At 43.2% G+C, this 16,259-nt stretch overlaps 1 protein-coding gene across 1 annotated transcript; it reads right to left on the minus strand.

Annotated features, from left to right (window-relative positions):
* Positions 1–554: 554 nt before the first annotated feature.
* Positions 555–16,058, minus strand: LOC142198659 (uncharacterized). Its single transcript, XM_075269687.1, has 8 exons — positions 15,988–16,058; positions 14,800–14,895; positions 12,156–12,450; positions 11,848–12,004; positions 10,423–10,586; positions 4,886–4,944; positions 1,815–2,121; positions 555–720 (listed from the first exon to the last, which is right to left on the minus strand). The coding sequence occupies exons 2-8, from the start codon at positions 14,858–14,860 to the stop codon at positions 555–557; spliced, it is 1,209 nt and encodes a 402-aa protein (XP_075125788.1). The 5' UTR covers positions 14,861–14,895; positions 15,988–16,058.
* Positions 16,059–16,259: the final 201 nt, after the last annotated feature.

The raw sequence follows: 16,259 nt of genomic DNA on the forward strand, positions 1-16,259 counted from the left end.
CAAACTTTAACACAAAAATAATCTTGATAGGTTCGCACACCTTTCGTTAGTATGGTGTGATTTGCTTGGTTGGCTAGATAAGAGGACTTTATAGGTACCATAGGTGTTGTGGGGTGTATAAGACTCCCTGTACTTGCTCTGGTGGTCTCTCTAGTTGTCAAAGCACCTTAAACTGTCCAGGTGAAGACCAAGAACCTCAGAAGATCTGATTGCAGTAGGATCCATTTTCCTATGGAGAACTCTCTTGGTTTGGTTTATATCTCCAGTCGTGTTGCAAGGCCTGTTAAAGAGTTAGACATTGACTATAGGTGGACAACTTTATTTCAGGAGACTGTAGACCATGAATCCAGAAAGGAAGGAAGTGCACAAACATTGTATCTATAGATGCTTTTATTTACTGATCTCCTTCAGTTACACAGGATGGGGCACAGTATTTTATATATTATGGTTATACATCATTGCATTATTCTAGATGGACCGTGTGGTTCTTTTCTGCCACCAGTCCTCTATGTTTCATTATTATTGTTCTGACTATTATTTTTATCTTCTGATAGTCAGCACGAGTTGTCATCCAGTAGATCTGCTCCAAAGACCTGAACTTCACACAGCTCAAGACTGCCTTGTTTTCCAGGCAAAACGACATTGACGTATCTCCCAATCATGTCATTACATAAAAATGTTTGTGTCCCTCCATCTGAAATTGTTGTCACCACCGCACACCTGTGGCAGGAGAAATAATAGGTTATTGTCCTCCGCTATATATGCATAAATATTTACAGGAGTGCAATGGGTCTGGACTCCTACAGATCTTTCTTTAGATCCATGAAGGCAACAATATTGGTGGACTTTCCCCCATATTGATGGAACTTTCCCCATATTAGTAGACCTCCCCCTGTATTGATGGACCTTCCCCCGTATTGGTGGACCTCCCCCCGTATTGATGGACCTCCTCCCGCATTGGTGGACCTTCCTCCATATTGGTGGACCTCCCCCTGTATTGGTGGACCTCCTCCTGTATTGGTGGACCTCCCCCTGTATTGGTGGACTTTTTGCCATATTGATGGAACTTCCCGCATATTAGTAGACCTCCTCCTGTATTGATGGACCTCCCCCTGTATTGGGGGACCTCCCCCTGTATTGGTGAACCTCCCCCAGTATTGGAGGACCTCCCCCCTTATTGATGGACCTCCTCCCGAATTGGTGGACCTTCCTCCATATTGGTGGACCTTCCTCCATATTGGTGGACCTTCCTCCGTATTGGTGGACCTCCCCCATATTGATGGACCTTCCCCCGTATTGGTGGACCTTCCCCCGTATTGGTGGACCTCCCCCTGTATTGGTGGACCTCCCAACATATTAGTGGACCTCCCCCCCGTATTGATGGACCTCCTCCGGTATTGGTGGACCTTCGATTTTAGTTCCTTGGTCAAACATGAGAGATGACAGAATGTAGTACAAATTGGGCAACGTGGAGACCTTTTGTATAGCTATTAACATTTTACAACATTTGAGTTTCTCTTTCGGCCTTGATCAGCTAATCCAAACCTGGCGCTGTATGGCTACATGTGTGTGTGTGTGCGTGTGTGTGTGTGTAATACTATCAATCATAATTACTTGTGAATGACCAGTCAGACCTCTCGATATAAACCTCGGGACATCTATTCTCTCATCTCATGTCAAGCCTCGCTTAGTATGTTCTTGCAGTCTGCTGACGTCCCATAGTGGTCAGATGTTTCACCATGGTATATACATTGTAGGATCTATATGTACCTGATATGTAATTATAAATCACTATATGTAGGGCTCACACTCACCTTGGATTGTTGTTCCCATTGTTGGCCAAGGAGTCTCCTACAAGGATTTCGGCACCGTTCAGTCTGTTTCCGCAGCAGTCACCTCTGTTGGTGATGGTGATGTGGCCAATCCTATAAGACCTCAGCAGGTCCACCCTCCACCAGGGAGACAGCTCCGATTGTGTGTGTGTACAGGAGCCATGGAAGTAGTTTGTGTCCTGGTTTCCATCTATTGCATTAATTGCCATTGCCAAATATCCCACATGATGCACAGTGTCCCTTAAAATGGTAGACTGAGTAGCTCGACCTTGAAGTGCAACGTTCCTGTCTATGGAGAGAAGACCAAACACAAATGGTGAACAGGTCACCTGTAGTTACATTCTATAAGATGTATCTACTTGGGAATACTGGGTAACTTACTTTGCTTTACTTTTATTTGTACCTAAAGTGAAATCTCTAAACCCTGGACTAACAAACCATCTCCAGTCATCTAGTAACTCCCGTCACCCAGGGTCTTCTACAACTTCTTATGTTGAGTTCCATGACAGCTTTGTCTGCTACAAAGTTCCATTTAGTCAAGAGCCCCCTTCTATGATTCTGTTCAATCCTTCTCTCCTCTAAATGTAGAGGGCGCCCCTTTATTACTACAGGGACTGGGTACGAGGAGAACCTGGGAAGAGTTCTTGTAAATAATCTTTCTTACTATAGAATAAACTTCATATTGTACGGATATGACCTCATCACCCTTCCCAGATTCATGGAGATTGGTGGGCAGCAACATCTGCTTCTCTAAGATCATTGCTGATATCTTTCCTCCTTGGTGTTATGTTAACACGTCTGCATTCTCCAGACCAGCAAACTGCCAAAAGTTCTGCTTTTATAAGGTTATCACACCGGATGATGATCACTTAATCGAGGACAATTGAGTGGCAGAATCTGACTGCTATAGACCTTCTCAATTCCTATGGGAGCAGTAAGGTCTACGTAAACCTCCACGTATGGTTTCTGCAATTTGGTCTAGTTTTTGTTAAATCAATAATGACTTGGTGTAATTTGTCTTGTGTTGTTGTCCGGTTGTATTTACCTAATCTTAAGACCTGCTGAGGACCAGATAGTTTGTTATTATGTCCTGATATGGAAAAACCACAGAATTCAAAGAGGGTGATTTTTTGGGCCTGGTTCGTTCCTCTCTATAGGTGAACACGACCACAAGTATGTGCATATTTAACATGAGAGCTCTGCAATGTCCAAAGTCAAGAATGCTTCTATGCTCGATGTGAAGGCCTGACCCCTGCCGATGCAAATGTAGGTGAGATCTGCAATTCTTAAGAGGTGCACAGAGATCACGGGCCACACCTTGCCCATTACAATGAGACAGAATCAGATCCTCCTTCCACACCAAGGTAAAGTCAGGCTGTGTACTGACTCTTTTACATCTACTGTCACATTATTCTGCTACTGATCTCCGATTGCTCTCCTTGTGGCATTGAGATTGACTTAAGACTCTTCAACCTACATTGCCGCAAGATGAAGTGACCCAGACAACAGCTATTGACCTCCAATATGCCAAAAACTGCGCCATTTTGCCCACTCTGCAGAGAAAATTCAATCACTAAGCCTAGGACTCAATTTTTTGAAAGCCAAGGTATTCTAGACCTAGTAACTGAGCCCCTAGGAGTAACCACTGGTGGAGAAACATCTGAAGACGCTGAAGAGTTTCCACCAGTGCTGTTGGCAGACGTTTCCTTACCAAGGCGTAGACTACTAGTGTCAAAGCTACAACTTACTACATCAGGATGTCCACCTCATATCTTCTAAGACAAGTTCTATACTCTCAGCTGACCTGAGGCTAAAGAACACAAGGTGGCCACAGAAAACGGTTCAAGGACACCATCGAGACCTACCGTATAAAGGGTCAGACCAACATCACTGAGAATCTCTGGCCGTAGAACGCAACTTGTGAGACCAATGACGTAGACAAAAAACAAAGTCCCAAACACAACTCCCAAACAGAACTTCCTATCCCCAACTGAGTCAAGATCGGAGGCTCAAGGACTGGACTCCTCAGCCAATGTAGGGCGGACAAGGAATCTTCACGAATGTTATTCGTATTTCCAGTGACTCAGATGAGTCTACCGACCACACGTGGATGGAAATATATAACGTTTTTTCATATTTACTCACATTGGTTATTCTCCCCGTTGTGACTTCTACAACATCCTACAAAAATAGAAAAATAAAGAACCGTTTATTCATCATTCCTCATTAGAGATGGCCGAACCGATTTTTTCCGATCCCGGCGGCCCAAATATCCCAAATCGTAAGTCGAACAATTGGGGATTTGGCTCAACATGACAGACCTCAGTGTCGACCCCGGGGCCTGATATCACCAGGGAGCAATGGAGGCCACTTGGAGGTCCAAAAGAGGTAACAGAAGGTGAGTATGAATGTTTTTATTTTTTACACCTCCCCTGGGTCTCCACATACTGTACTCTGGGGTCTGAAGAGTCAGCATGGTATAATCATTTCATTTCCAGTTCTATTCGAATTTGTTTGACTCAAAATGAATCTGGGACCCTGAAATGAAACAAAGGCTTGGACCACTCACCCATCTATACTATTAACCTAGACGTGGGGGTTGTATATAATCTAAACTGCACTTACATTCTAGAATCCGGGGATGAATCCGTGACAGATCACACAATACATATAGACCCCCAGATTAGACCACTCCAGACCCCCTACCCTAATACAGAACCCAGGCAATGACTCCGCAATTCCAGGAGGTTTTGCCCGTGTGTTATACTCGAGTCTCCCCATTTATGCCGACCTGGTTGTTAAACATGAACCAGGTAGAACAGGAAGGCTACACCAGTTACATGTTATGGGGGCACTAAGGGGGATGTTAAGCTTTATGGAGTCATTATCCTGCATGGGGTCATTGAGGGGGACACTATCTTATGAGAGGGATATGAATAAAAGAGGAACTTTAATATGGGGGACGCTCTAGGTGACAGGAGGCACAATGGAGGGCTCTAAAAACATGGACCCCACCCCGGGTTATAGTATATCATATGTGCTATATACTGAACCTGCAGTGGTGCCATCAGACACCATCCAGATGAGTACAATGAGGAGCAGAAACTTCATCCTGCAGGAGATACAACCATTATAGTGACATGTCTCCTCCTAGTATATATGTAATACATTCATCGCTGCTAAACCAAATGTAGCAGAGCCGACTTTGTCACTTGCCACATCTCATATCACAATGTGTTTCCGCAACACCGCCATAGCAGTGAATACTCACACAAGCATTCTAGTACTTCATTACTTGTCAGTCCCTCGTCCTCCTGATCAGTGAAGGTCCCAATTGTCAGATCCCCAGTGATGTGAGACATATCCCTGATCCTGAGGATGGAGGATAAGTCTCTGTATTGACACAACCCGGAACCCAAAACTTTTGGAAAATTTGTAAAATTTGCAACCTGTTCGTTCACCTATAGATGGCGCTACCTTGCCTATAACAGGAGATATTTATCTTAAAGGGATGGCTTATGCTGCATCTTATAGGGAGCGTCCTCCATGTATATTGATCTGCCGCCACCACTGAGACCCCCACCAATCCTGATATCCAAGGCTGTTAGATTCACTTGGTGGATGGCCGAATCCAAAGTTGGCTCCCATTTAAGTGAATAGGTGGTACGCATGCACATAGCCTTGCTGTAGCCCACCTTGCATCCCTTATTTAGGAAATGCCCCCACTGTGTCCTCTGATCCAGACAATGCCTGTAATGTGCCCCCTGATAACAATGGGGCAGATTGATTAGACCTTGTACCCCAGTTCTTCAGTGTCACTTATACACCAAGTCCTAACCTGCACAGATCTCCATTCTGGGGCACAGGGGTGCGGACGTTTCTTGAAGACGCCGAAGCCCCTTCACTTATCAGACAATCCCTGAGCAAGTCGGGACCTGTATGAAACGCTGGTCATAATAAACCCGCCCCTATGTCCCACACTGGGGGCTCTATGGTGGACGTATCATCACTTCCAATGTAAATGGACCAGTACCTGAGATAGTGGAAGACACCGGCTCATAGATGGACACATGATGGATAACACTAATAACACTGCTACATCTATAGATACAGACTATGTCAGCGCCCGGCTCTGCTACATCCAGACAATGTGGCTCCAAGGTCTCCCCCTCCCCCATACTACATTGTGTGATAACTGATATGTAATAGAGATCTTACCTTACTGTATGAATGGTCACCAGCTGTATCCCCAATGGGGGGATTCTCTATTATATATCCCTGTGTCCCCCACCCCGAGCGGTCACTGGAGCGGATTGGTCAGCAGTCTAATGTACAGGAAGATTAATCATTGTATAAGACCGACGGTTTATATAATAGAGAAAAGATCGCTCTAGTGATTTGTGTCAATTATTAAACGCCACACTTTGGTGATCAGATCATCTGCTGAGTATTACTGTGCTGAATGACACTATCCCTGGTGGTCTAGGGTTTCAATGAGGTCTATGCTAGTATCCCTGGTGGTCTATTACAAAAAAAGAGGTCAATGCTACGATCCCTGCTGGTCTAATACAATAAAGATGTCTATGCTAGTATCCCTGCTGGTCCGATGTAATAAAGAGGTATAGTGTGAGGGAGGGATATTACCATATAGGCCCGAAGCCTGTGCTAGTAGTAATAGCCTGTTACTGCTAGCACAGGCTTTGGGCCTGTATGGTAACAGGCTGTTACTGCTACCACAGGCTTTGGGCCTATATGTTACTGCTAGCACAGGCTTTGGGCCTATATGGTAATATCCCAGACCACGTGACGTCTGACACATTACCATATAGATAGAAACCACAAAAAAGGTAAGTATGACATCTGATATATGTATATAACAACAAAATATATGCAATATACTAATAAAAATCTCAAAAAATCTTTATTGTTAATAATTTACCACATACAAAAGATAGGACAATGTCAAAGAAACAATGTACATATACACAAATGGATGTAGTGGGATGCCACAACAAATTGCAGTCCCTGTAGATACTTCTAGTTTCCCTACACAGGTATTAGATCATCTATAGTACAGAATATACTCATATCATGTAGTCAAACTGACATAGGTGAGTATTACTGCCTATCAAATACAACCGTATAGGACCTATTTGTAAACACTAATGTTTGTATTCATACATTAAAATGGTCAATGAGAATTACATTACCAAAATGATAGGTCCTGTATAAATGTATCCTACTTCCTACACACAAAGAGCGGCACAAACATTGCCCTCAAAGGCCCAGTAACCAAACCATATTGAGAAGCAGATACATATACATTTAGATATAATAGTGTGAACACTCACCCATAAGGAAAGTTGTAAGCAGATCACCAGGGACGGGCACCCACCACCCAAAACCCCGACGCGCGTTTCGGCGCAGAGAGCCTTCGTCAGGAGGAGGAGGAGGAGACATATAAGTTCTCTATTTATATGCCGGCATATCATGTTGGGGTCCAATGGAAACATAGTCACAGCTGTTGTTCGTAAACTCATTGCGAGTGTAAGCCGCGGGTGAATAACGGCGCATGCGCGTATTGACGCGCAGACAGATCACATGACCGGGAAGCCGAAGTAGCGTGGTCATGTGACCATAGTATCGCGATGTTTCGGCTTGGGCATGTGTCTGTGAGCGCCCACCAGGCATGCGCACTCACCCAACTGCAATGTATTCTACAATTCATATGGACTAATCCAGAGGACTCCAATGACTCTAAACTAGGGGGATAGTGGATTGTGTAGTAGATGAAAGCAATGGAAGTATTCAATCAAATTAAATATATAAATTACAAGCTAAAAATGTGTATTCTGTATGACAGGATATAAAAAGTGAATGTTATTATAAATATTTATAAAAAGGTGGAACATATCATATAACAAAAACAGCACAAAAGCCAAGGAAATGTGCCGTGTATAGTGCTAATAATTAGATGAATATAAATGATGTTGTTTAATAATGTGAAAGACAAGTGACAAGTATATAAAGACGTTTAAATGTATACATAAATCACCCAGTAATAATAATATTATGATACTGTGTATAGTGAACACATACATATATATGATGACCCATAACAGGACTACTAGTTAGTCAACAGATAGTGATACCATACTACACCCAACACTAAATAACATACAATTAAGTAGAGTGAAATAAAAAATAAAATAAAATAAGAATCTTGATTGAAGGATTCCAAAGGACACGTTCATAACAAACAATAATATCTGAAACAAATAAGAAGGAAAAAAATCATAAATAAATAAACTATTAAAAAATAATTAATTTTACATTACCGATAGACAAACAAAAAAACAAAAAGCATAAATATCAAAGCAGTGCTCATGTGTTCATAGAAAAGAACCAAAACCAAAGGTTTCATTTAGACCAGTGTACAGCATTCGGGCCAATCAACCCTGGTCAATGCATTCCTATGGGAAACAGTCAGCTCGTGCATATTGCAAGCTGACAGGGATCCCGACCAGATAGAGCCCCAAAGAGCTGGGTGAGTAACATTCCCCCTTAAATAAAGGTAATCCCTAGCTAACCCTGCCTGTACATCTGTCCCTGTCTCACAGTCACATAGTTCACAGTCCCAAATTAGTCGACTGGTAAATCCACCATTCGTCTAAATTGGAGGTTATTCGTTTCCGCCAGCCAATTCCTTTTTTTGTTTTTTTTTCACTGCCTCCGTTGTCGTAGTTCCTGTCCCACCTCCCCTGCGCAGTTATTGGTGCAAAAAATGCGCCAGGGAAGGTGGGAGGGGAATCAAATTTTTAGTGAGTTTGCCACCTGGTGTTCGATTGGAATCAAACACCTCGAACGGCCTGATATTCGATTGAATATCAATTCAATCGAACACCGTTCGCTCATCTCTAATGCCTATAACTTTTGCACAGTACTCTATAAGACAGAATCACATTAGCTTTCCATGCAGTAGACTGACATTAAGTGTTACATACAGATAGTAGAGATACAATGGAGTCAATGATAACCCAGTATGTGACTTACCTGCACACTTCCGCGCATCATGCGGTCTCTCGAGCTCCTACATGTTCTCGTGTTGCACTTTTTCAATGACTGGCGGTATTATACAGAACAATGATAGGTAATGTGAATATAATCTCCAGCCACGGATAAGATGGTGAATAACTGATAAGAGCGCTGGAGATATACTGTATATTACACAATATAATAAATCTTATCTAAAACTATTTGCTCAATTTTTTTTCCCTTCAGATCATAAATGGTCTATAAATCAGGAACAGAAGAAGTGACGCCGACTACAGCTAAGAGCACGATGTGCGGCACCATATGCACCGGCAAGTATATGACATACAAAGGTTATATTTACCATACAGGTGGGTCATGCAGATAGTATGGAGCACTCGGAGAGATCAGGGCCAGCACTTGTTGGACTCCATATTGGGTAGCAAAACCTGTACAAGGCTCCCCCTTCCAGAGGAGCAAATATGGGGGTGTATGGGGGCATCATAAGGGTAACAAACTCCAGCCCTTCTTTAGTACTTGTCAAAGCCCAGCACCATAGTGGGGTCTAGTTTGATCACATGGACGTCCTGTTGAAGTTGGTTAGAATTATGGTGGTGTCGAGCAGTTTTAGGGCCCCCATCCTAAGTTCATCCCTAGTTGTATGATACATTGAGTGAATGGAGGGGTTTTCTTTAATAAGGAGGACCTCTCAGCAGTGGAGGACCACAGGTTACTTATTAACCCCTTCCCACATCCGCCATAACAGTACAGAGGATGTTGAAACTTTAAGCATGGAGCCTACCCAGGAGATGAGCGGGCGCCATAGCTGTGGGGTCTCCGCTATTTTACACAGAGGAGACCCAGTGCTAATGCCCAAAATCAGTGACTATTAGCATTAACTCTTTAGATGACTTGGTGAAGTGGTAGAGAATCACCCAAAGACCATTGGTGCATAACCCTATCACTTTTAACAGAATCACCATCCCCAGTTGCAAGATCTTGGGGCAATGATCCATTGTCATGACATTTTAGAGCCTATTGAATGCACCCAGGCGTCCCTACCGGTCACATATTTATGGTTTATCCTAAGGATACGCCATACAAACTTAAATCCAGGACAACCCCTTTAAGAAAACCCAGGATTGAGGAGAAGTCTAACAGTTTATTGAGAACTGGGACATAGATAATAACAAATGACATTGGTGTAAAATAACCCATGATGAAGACTGATAGTGAATGTTTTTGATTACCCGAGGATGTGTCCTGCTGACCCTGTCCTACATGGGTGTGTTCTCTCATGTATTACTATTGGAATTGGTGGTCAGTCCACACGCTGAAGACTGAGTAAGGCTAGGTGATGGAGATCCATGCTGAGGTCCATCAGAAGACAGACCACATGGGAGGAGATAAGAGTCTTGCTCATGGATGGTCAAACATATACATGTAAAGGAGAGACACAAGAACCACTCACAAAAATGGACAATGTCAGGATGAAGCAAGAGAAGACCAAGAGATTATGATAGATGTTACTACAAGTAGATTTCACCAGATCCATCACATCTCCAAAATGGTGGCACCCAGTAAAGTTATACAGCAGGTCCTCCAGAGTGGAAGAAGGTCCTCAAGAGTGGAAGAAGGTCCTCCAGAGTTGAAGAAGGTCCTCAAGAATGGAAGAAGCTCCTCAAGAGTGAAATATGGTCCTCTGGAGTGGAAGAAGGTTCCCTAGAGTAGAAGAAGGTCCTCAAGAGTGAAATATGCTCCTCCAGGGTGGAATAAGGTTTCCCAGAGTGCAAGAATGTCTTCCAGAGTGGAAGAAGGGGTCCCCAAAGTGGAAGAAGGTCCTCAAAAGTGAAATATGCTCCTCCATAGTGGAAGAAGGTTCCCCAGAGTGGAAGAATGTCTTCCAGAGTGGAAGAAGGGATTCCCAAAGTGGAAGAAGGTCCTCGAGTGAAATATGCTCCTCTATTGTGGAAGAAGGTTCCCCAGAGTGGAAGAATGTCTTCCAGAATGGACAAAGGGGTCCCCAAAGTGGAAGAAGGCCCTCAAGACTGAAATATGGTCCTCCGGAGTGGAAGAAGGTTCCCCAGAGCGAATTAAGGTCCTCAAAAGTGGAAGAAGGACCTTCAGAGTGGAAGAAGAACCTCAAGAATGGAAGAAAGTCCTCAAGAGTGGAAGAAGATCCTCAAGAGTGAAACACAAATGTTAATATTTCCTATGTCACCATTGAGAGCATCAACCTCATGCTCTTATGTATTATAATCTTTATTAATTTGTCAGTAACAAGCATAGACGTCTTACACCTCCTCATCTGAATTCACTACCTACCAGTAAGAGTTGACTCTCTGCCAAGTGTAATATTTGTGAAAGCTGTTTCCCTCCTGATAAAACGTTTCACTCATAGACAGACAAAATACTCATTGTCTACTGTATGGAATGGTAAAAAAACTATGAGATTGTGAAACCTGGCGGCAAAGAGTATTGTGTTGGTTTTTCATGGACTGAACATACAATAATCCCTGTTACTTATCTGAAGGCGATTTGTGCTTCAGGTCATACATGGGGAAGAGGAAGACCATGGCAAGATCTAGGTAGACTTCCCTCCTGATGTTCTTCACATCCAGGATTAAAGCTGGGTGGGAAGGGGTATATACACACCCATACATCTTCAGAGTTTTGGACATCTCTAGGTATTAGACATTAGTCATGTGATGCCATGGCCCTTGTAATACAAGACAACATCTGTTGAGCTTTTGATGCATCAGATTGACATTGAGAGCCCAAGACCCCTGATGTCAGTGTCCACCACTGGAAGGTAAGAAAGAACTGAAACAAGTGGACCATAGAAGATCTAGATATGCTGTAGATAGGACAGATCTAGAGGCTGTATAAAATAATCGAATCCAAGACGTATAAAGTTGTATTTTATTACTTTATTAAATTTCTCATCCTCTTCCAATCTGTAAGATTTTTCCTAGTTGGGTTATGGATAGGCGGCCACAGGAACTCCAAAGATCTGAACTTCACAGAGCTGAACAGGTCTACCTAAGCCGGGTAAGATGATGTTAACTAACTGGCCGACCATCCCGTAACAATAGAAGGTTTGGGTGGAGCCGGTCTTCATGTCGGTAATCTGGGCACACCTAAAAAGAAGAAGAAAAACAGAGATCAAAAACTCTAAAAACATTCACTCCCAACCCTATCACCCATCGTATAATAACATAATAGGGTTCTCCTGAGGTTTACACCCAATTTGGGGTATAATAGTGATCTAAAGAAATAAAGACCAATCACCTGGGGTTGTTATTTCCATTATTTTCAGGCAAGTTTCCCACAAGTATAAATCCACCATTCAGGAGCTCTCCGCAGCAGTCTCCTCTGTTCGTGATAGTTACGTGAGAGATCCTATGAGGCTCCAGTAGATCCACCTTCCACCAGGCTGAGTCATCGCTATCAGTGCTGGAACATGATCCATAACTAAAAATGGAGTTAAAGTTTCCATCAACGGCATGGATAGCGTCAGCAAGGTAGCCGGAGTTACTGAGGATAGACGACTGAGCGGCCCGGCCTCGAAGGGCAACATTTTTGTCTGTGGATCACATGAAGAAAGAAAATGTGAGGGAAGAAGATCATTTCAGTTTTTCATTTTCAGTATGTTGACTTATATTTTGCTTATAATGAACATCAAAATACCAATCCCTGTAATTCACCAGCCAATCCCAACTGTAGGCTACCAACCAAATCCAAGTTTACACCACCAAATAATCCCAACTAAGCACAACCAGCCAATTTCCACCACCAACTAATTCCAACTGTCCTATCTCAACTGTACGCCCCATCCAATTTAAGCAGTACACGAGCAACCATGCCCAACTTTTCACCACCAACCAATCCCAACTGTCCACCTTTGTCCAATACCAATTATGCACCACCAGCTAATCCCAACTGTCCACCTTTGTCCAATCCCAATTGTACACCACCAACCAATCCCAACTGTTCACATCTGTCCAATCCCAACTATCCACCGTTGTCCAATCCCAATTGTACACCACCAGCCAATCCCAACTGTCCACCTTTGTCCAATCCCAATTGTACACCACCAACCAATCCCAACTGTTCACATCTGTCCAATCCCAACTATCCACCATTGTCCAATCCCAATTATACACCACCAACCAAACCCAACTGTCCACGTTTGTCCAATCCCAATTGTACACCACCAACCAAACCCAACTGTCCACATTTGTCCAATCCCAATTGTCCATCACCAACCAATCCCAACTGTTCACATTTGTCCAATCCCAAGTGTCCACCTTTGTCCAATCCCAATTGTACACCACCAACCAAACCCAACTGTCCACGTTTGTCCAATCCCAATTGTACACCACCAACCAAACCCAACTGTCCACCTTTGTCCAATCCCAATTGTACACCACCAACCAATCCCAACTGTTCACATTTGTCCAATCCCAAGTGTCCACCTTTGTCCAATCCCAATTGTACACCACCAACCAAACCCAACTGTCCACGTTTGTCCAATCCCAATTGTACACCACCAACCAAACCCAACTGTCTACGTTTGTCCAATCCCAATTGTACACCACCAGCCAATCCCAACTGTCCACCTTTGTCCAATCCCAATTGTACACCACCAACCATACCCAACTGTCCACGTTTGTCCAATCCCAATTGTACACCACCAACCAATCCCAACTGTCCACGTTTGTCCAATCCCAATTGTACACCACTACCCAATCCCAACTGTTCACATTTGTCCAATCCCAAGTGTCCACCTTTGTCCAATCCCAATTGTACACCACCAACCAAACCCAACTGTCCACGTTTGTCCAATCCCAATTGTACACCACCAACCAAACCCAACTGTCCACCTTTGTCCAATCCCAATTGTACACCACCAACCAATCCCAACTGTTCACATTTGTCCAATCCCAAGTGTCCACCTTTGTCCAATCCCAATTGTACACCACCAACCAAACCCAACTGTCCACCTTTTTCCAATACCAATTGTACACCACCAACCAAACCCAACTGTCTACGTTTGTCCAATCCCAATTGTACACCACCAGCCAATCCCAACTGTCCACCTTTGTCCAATCCCAATTGTACACCACCAACCATACCCAACTGTCCACGTTTGTCCAATCCCAATTGTACACCACCAACCAATCCCAACTGTCCACGTTTGTCCAATCCCAATTGTACACCACTACCCAATCCCAACTGTTCACATCTGTCCAATCCCAACAGTCCATCTTTGTTCAATCCCAATTGTACACCACCAACCAATTCCTACAGTACACCACCAACCAATCCCAACTGTCCACGTTTGTCTAATCCCAATTGTACACCACCAACCAATCGCAACTGTCCACTTCTGTCCAATGCCAACTGTACACCACAAACCAATTCCAACTGTACAACACATTTTATACCACCAGCCAATCCCAATTGTACACTAATAACCAATCCTAATTGTATGCCACTAGACAATCTCAAACTATATGATATTAAAGACATTTTTTGGTCATCGGTATGAAATCGATGGGAGTCTACCACCCCAAACCCCATCAATTAGCTGGATTGAGTCGGCATTGCAAGCAGAATGGAGGAGGAAGAAGACAGCCAAGTCTCTGCAGCGGAGCTCTCATTCAAGTGTATGGTATCTTATCTGCAGTAACCTGGTCTGACCAAAACATGATGGTCCAAAATGAAAGGGTCATCCAGGTTTTAAGAAAAAATTCATGGAAACTGCACAATTTTCGTCTATTGGTTGCATGTGATGCTCAGGGGAATAAGGCTGAGCTGCAGTACCAGACCAACCCATCAATAAGAGTGGCGCTGTTAATGATACAAGATACCTAATCCACCTCCATATCCTTCTAATATCAGCCCAATATAAAACGAGCACTCGACTCACAGATCTGAGCAGTAATTCCAGTCAGCAGCCAGAGGAGAGCGATAGTGAGCAGGGATCTCATTTTGAGACTACACCGACAGCTGGACTATGAAGAACCTGAACACAAAGCAGAAATTTACTAAATAATAACATAGAATCACACATCACGAAGAATACGACTAGTACTTATTATAGGAGTGGTCCACGTTGGACAATCCTTTGTGTATAATAAAGGTCCCTGATGATAACCTGCCAACAAGTTTTCAATTTCCCAGCAGCGCCCCCAGAGGGAAGATGAAGCATTACACGGTTCTTGTAAACATCAAAGCGTTGACTATGTAAAGCAGAAATGTGTCGGGTCCTCAAAAGAAAGGAGGAAAAAAAAATTCCAATAAAATGCCCCTTTTAATGCCCTATTAAAGGGGACCTTCCACCACCTCCACCAACTCCAACTCTTTCCATCCTTCAATAGCTCTCCCTCCACTGATTCTGGCACAGTTGGAATTTTTTCTCTAGCCCTCACCATCCCTGAGCAATCATATCTGTACGGTTTAGCACCCAATATATTATGTATGCTCCCTACTGTCTGCTCTGCCCCATCCAAGACAGTAGGGAGTCTGACTAACCTATGGGGTGCTGAAACTAACAGTACTGATTGCTCAGGAACGGTGGGGGCTAGAGAAAAAATTCCAACTGCGCCGGAATCAGTGGAGCAGCAGCTATGAAACAATGAAGTTGGTGAAGGTGGTGGAAGGTCCTCTTTAATATCACAGTATGACCTTATAGGTTCTGAAACTTTGGTACCTGTATTGCAATGGAGACACACCATGTCTATAGGGGGTGCATGCACTGTCCTAATGTTATATATTTACTAGGCACAGTGTATGATATTAGTTTTGGGGCTGCTTAGAGGACCTTAGCTTAGAAACACGGCTATAGATATGATACAGATGCTAAGTCTTATTTACCATATATATATAATATTCAATTAAAATACAATACAATTACACATTAGTCATATTATTGATGATGATGATGATAATAATAATATTAATGCTTTACTCTCTATAAATCAGGCTGTTTCTTATGCTATAGAATTCCATTAGCTTTCCATGCAGCTGCCTGACATTGAGCACTCTCATCTATCCACACTTGTACTTACATACACACAGTACATTGGAGTCAATGGTAATCCAGTATGTGACTTACCCGGATGGCAGTCGTGCTGGTGAAGCTCAGACTAAACAGAATAATGAGAGGGAATGTGAATATAATCTCCAGCCACCGATAATCTGCAGACCAACCACGCCTGATAAGAGCCCCGGAAGATATATAGTACACAGTTATTATTCTATCTACTATTATTTGTCCAGAACTAGGACATTTATAGATAAGGCGCCACAATATATACCAGGAATTATATTTCATGCATAGAATGTACCAGATATACCAAAGGGTCAGACCAGGCCGATACGTGAGTA

Source organism: Leptodactylus fuscus, chromosome 3, assembly GCF_031893055.1.
Source record: "Leptodactylus fuscus isolate aLepFus1 chromosome 3, aLepFus1.hap2, whole genome shotgun sequence".
NCBI lineage: Eukaryota > Metazoa > Chordata > Amphibia > Anura > Leptodactylidae > Leptodactylus > Leptodactylus fuscus.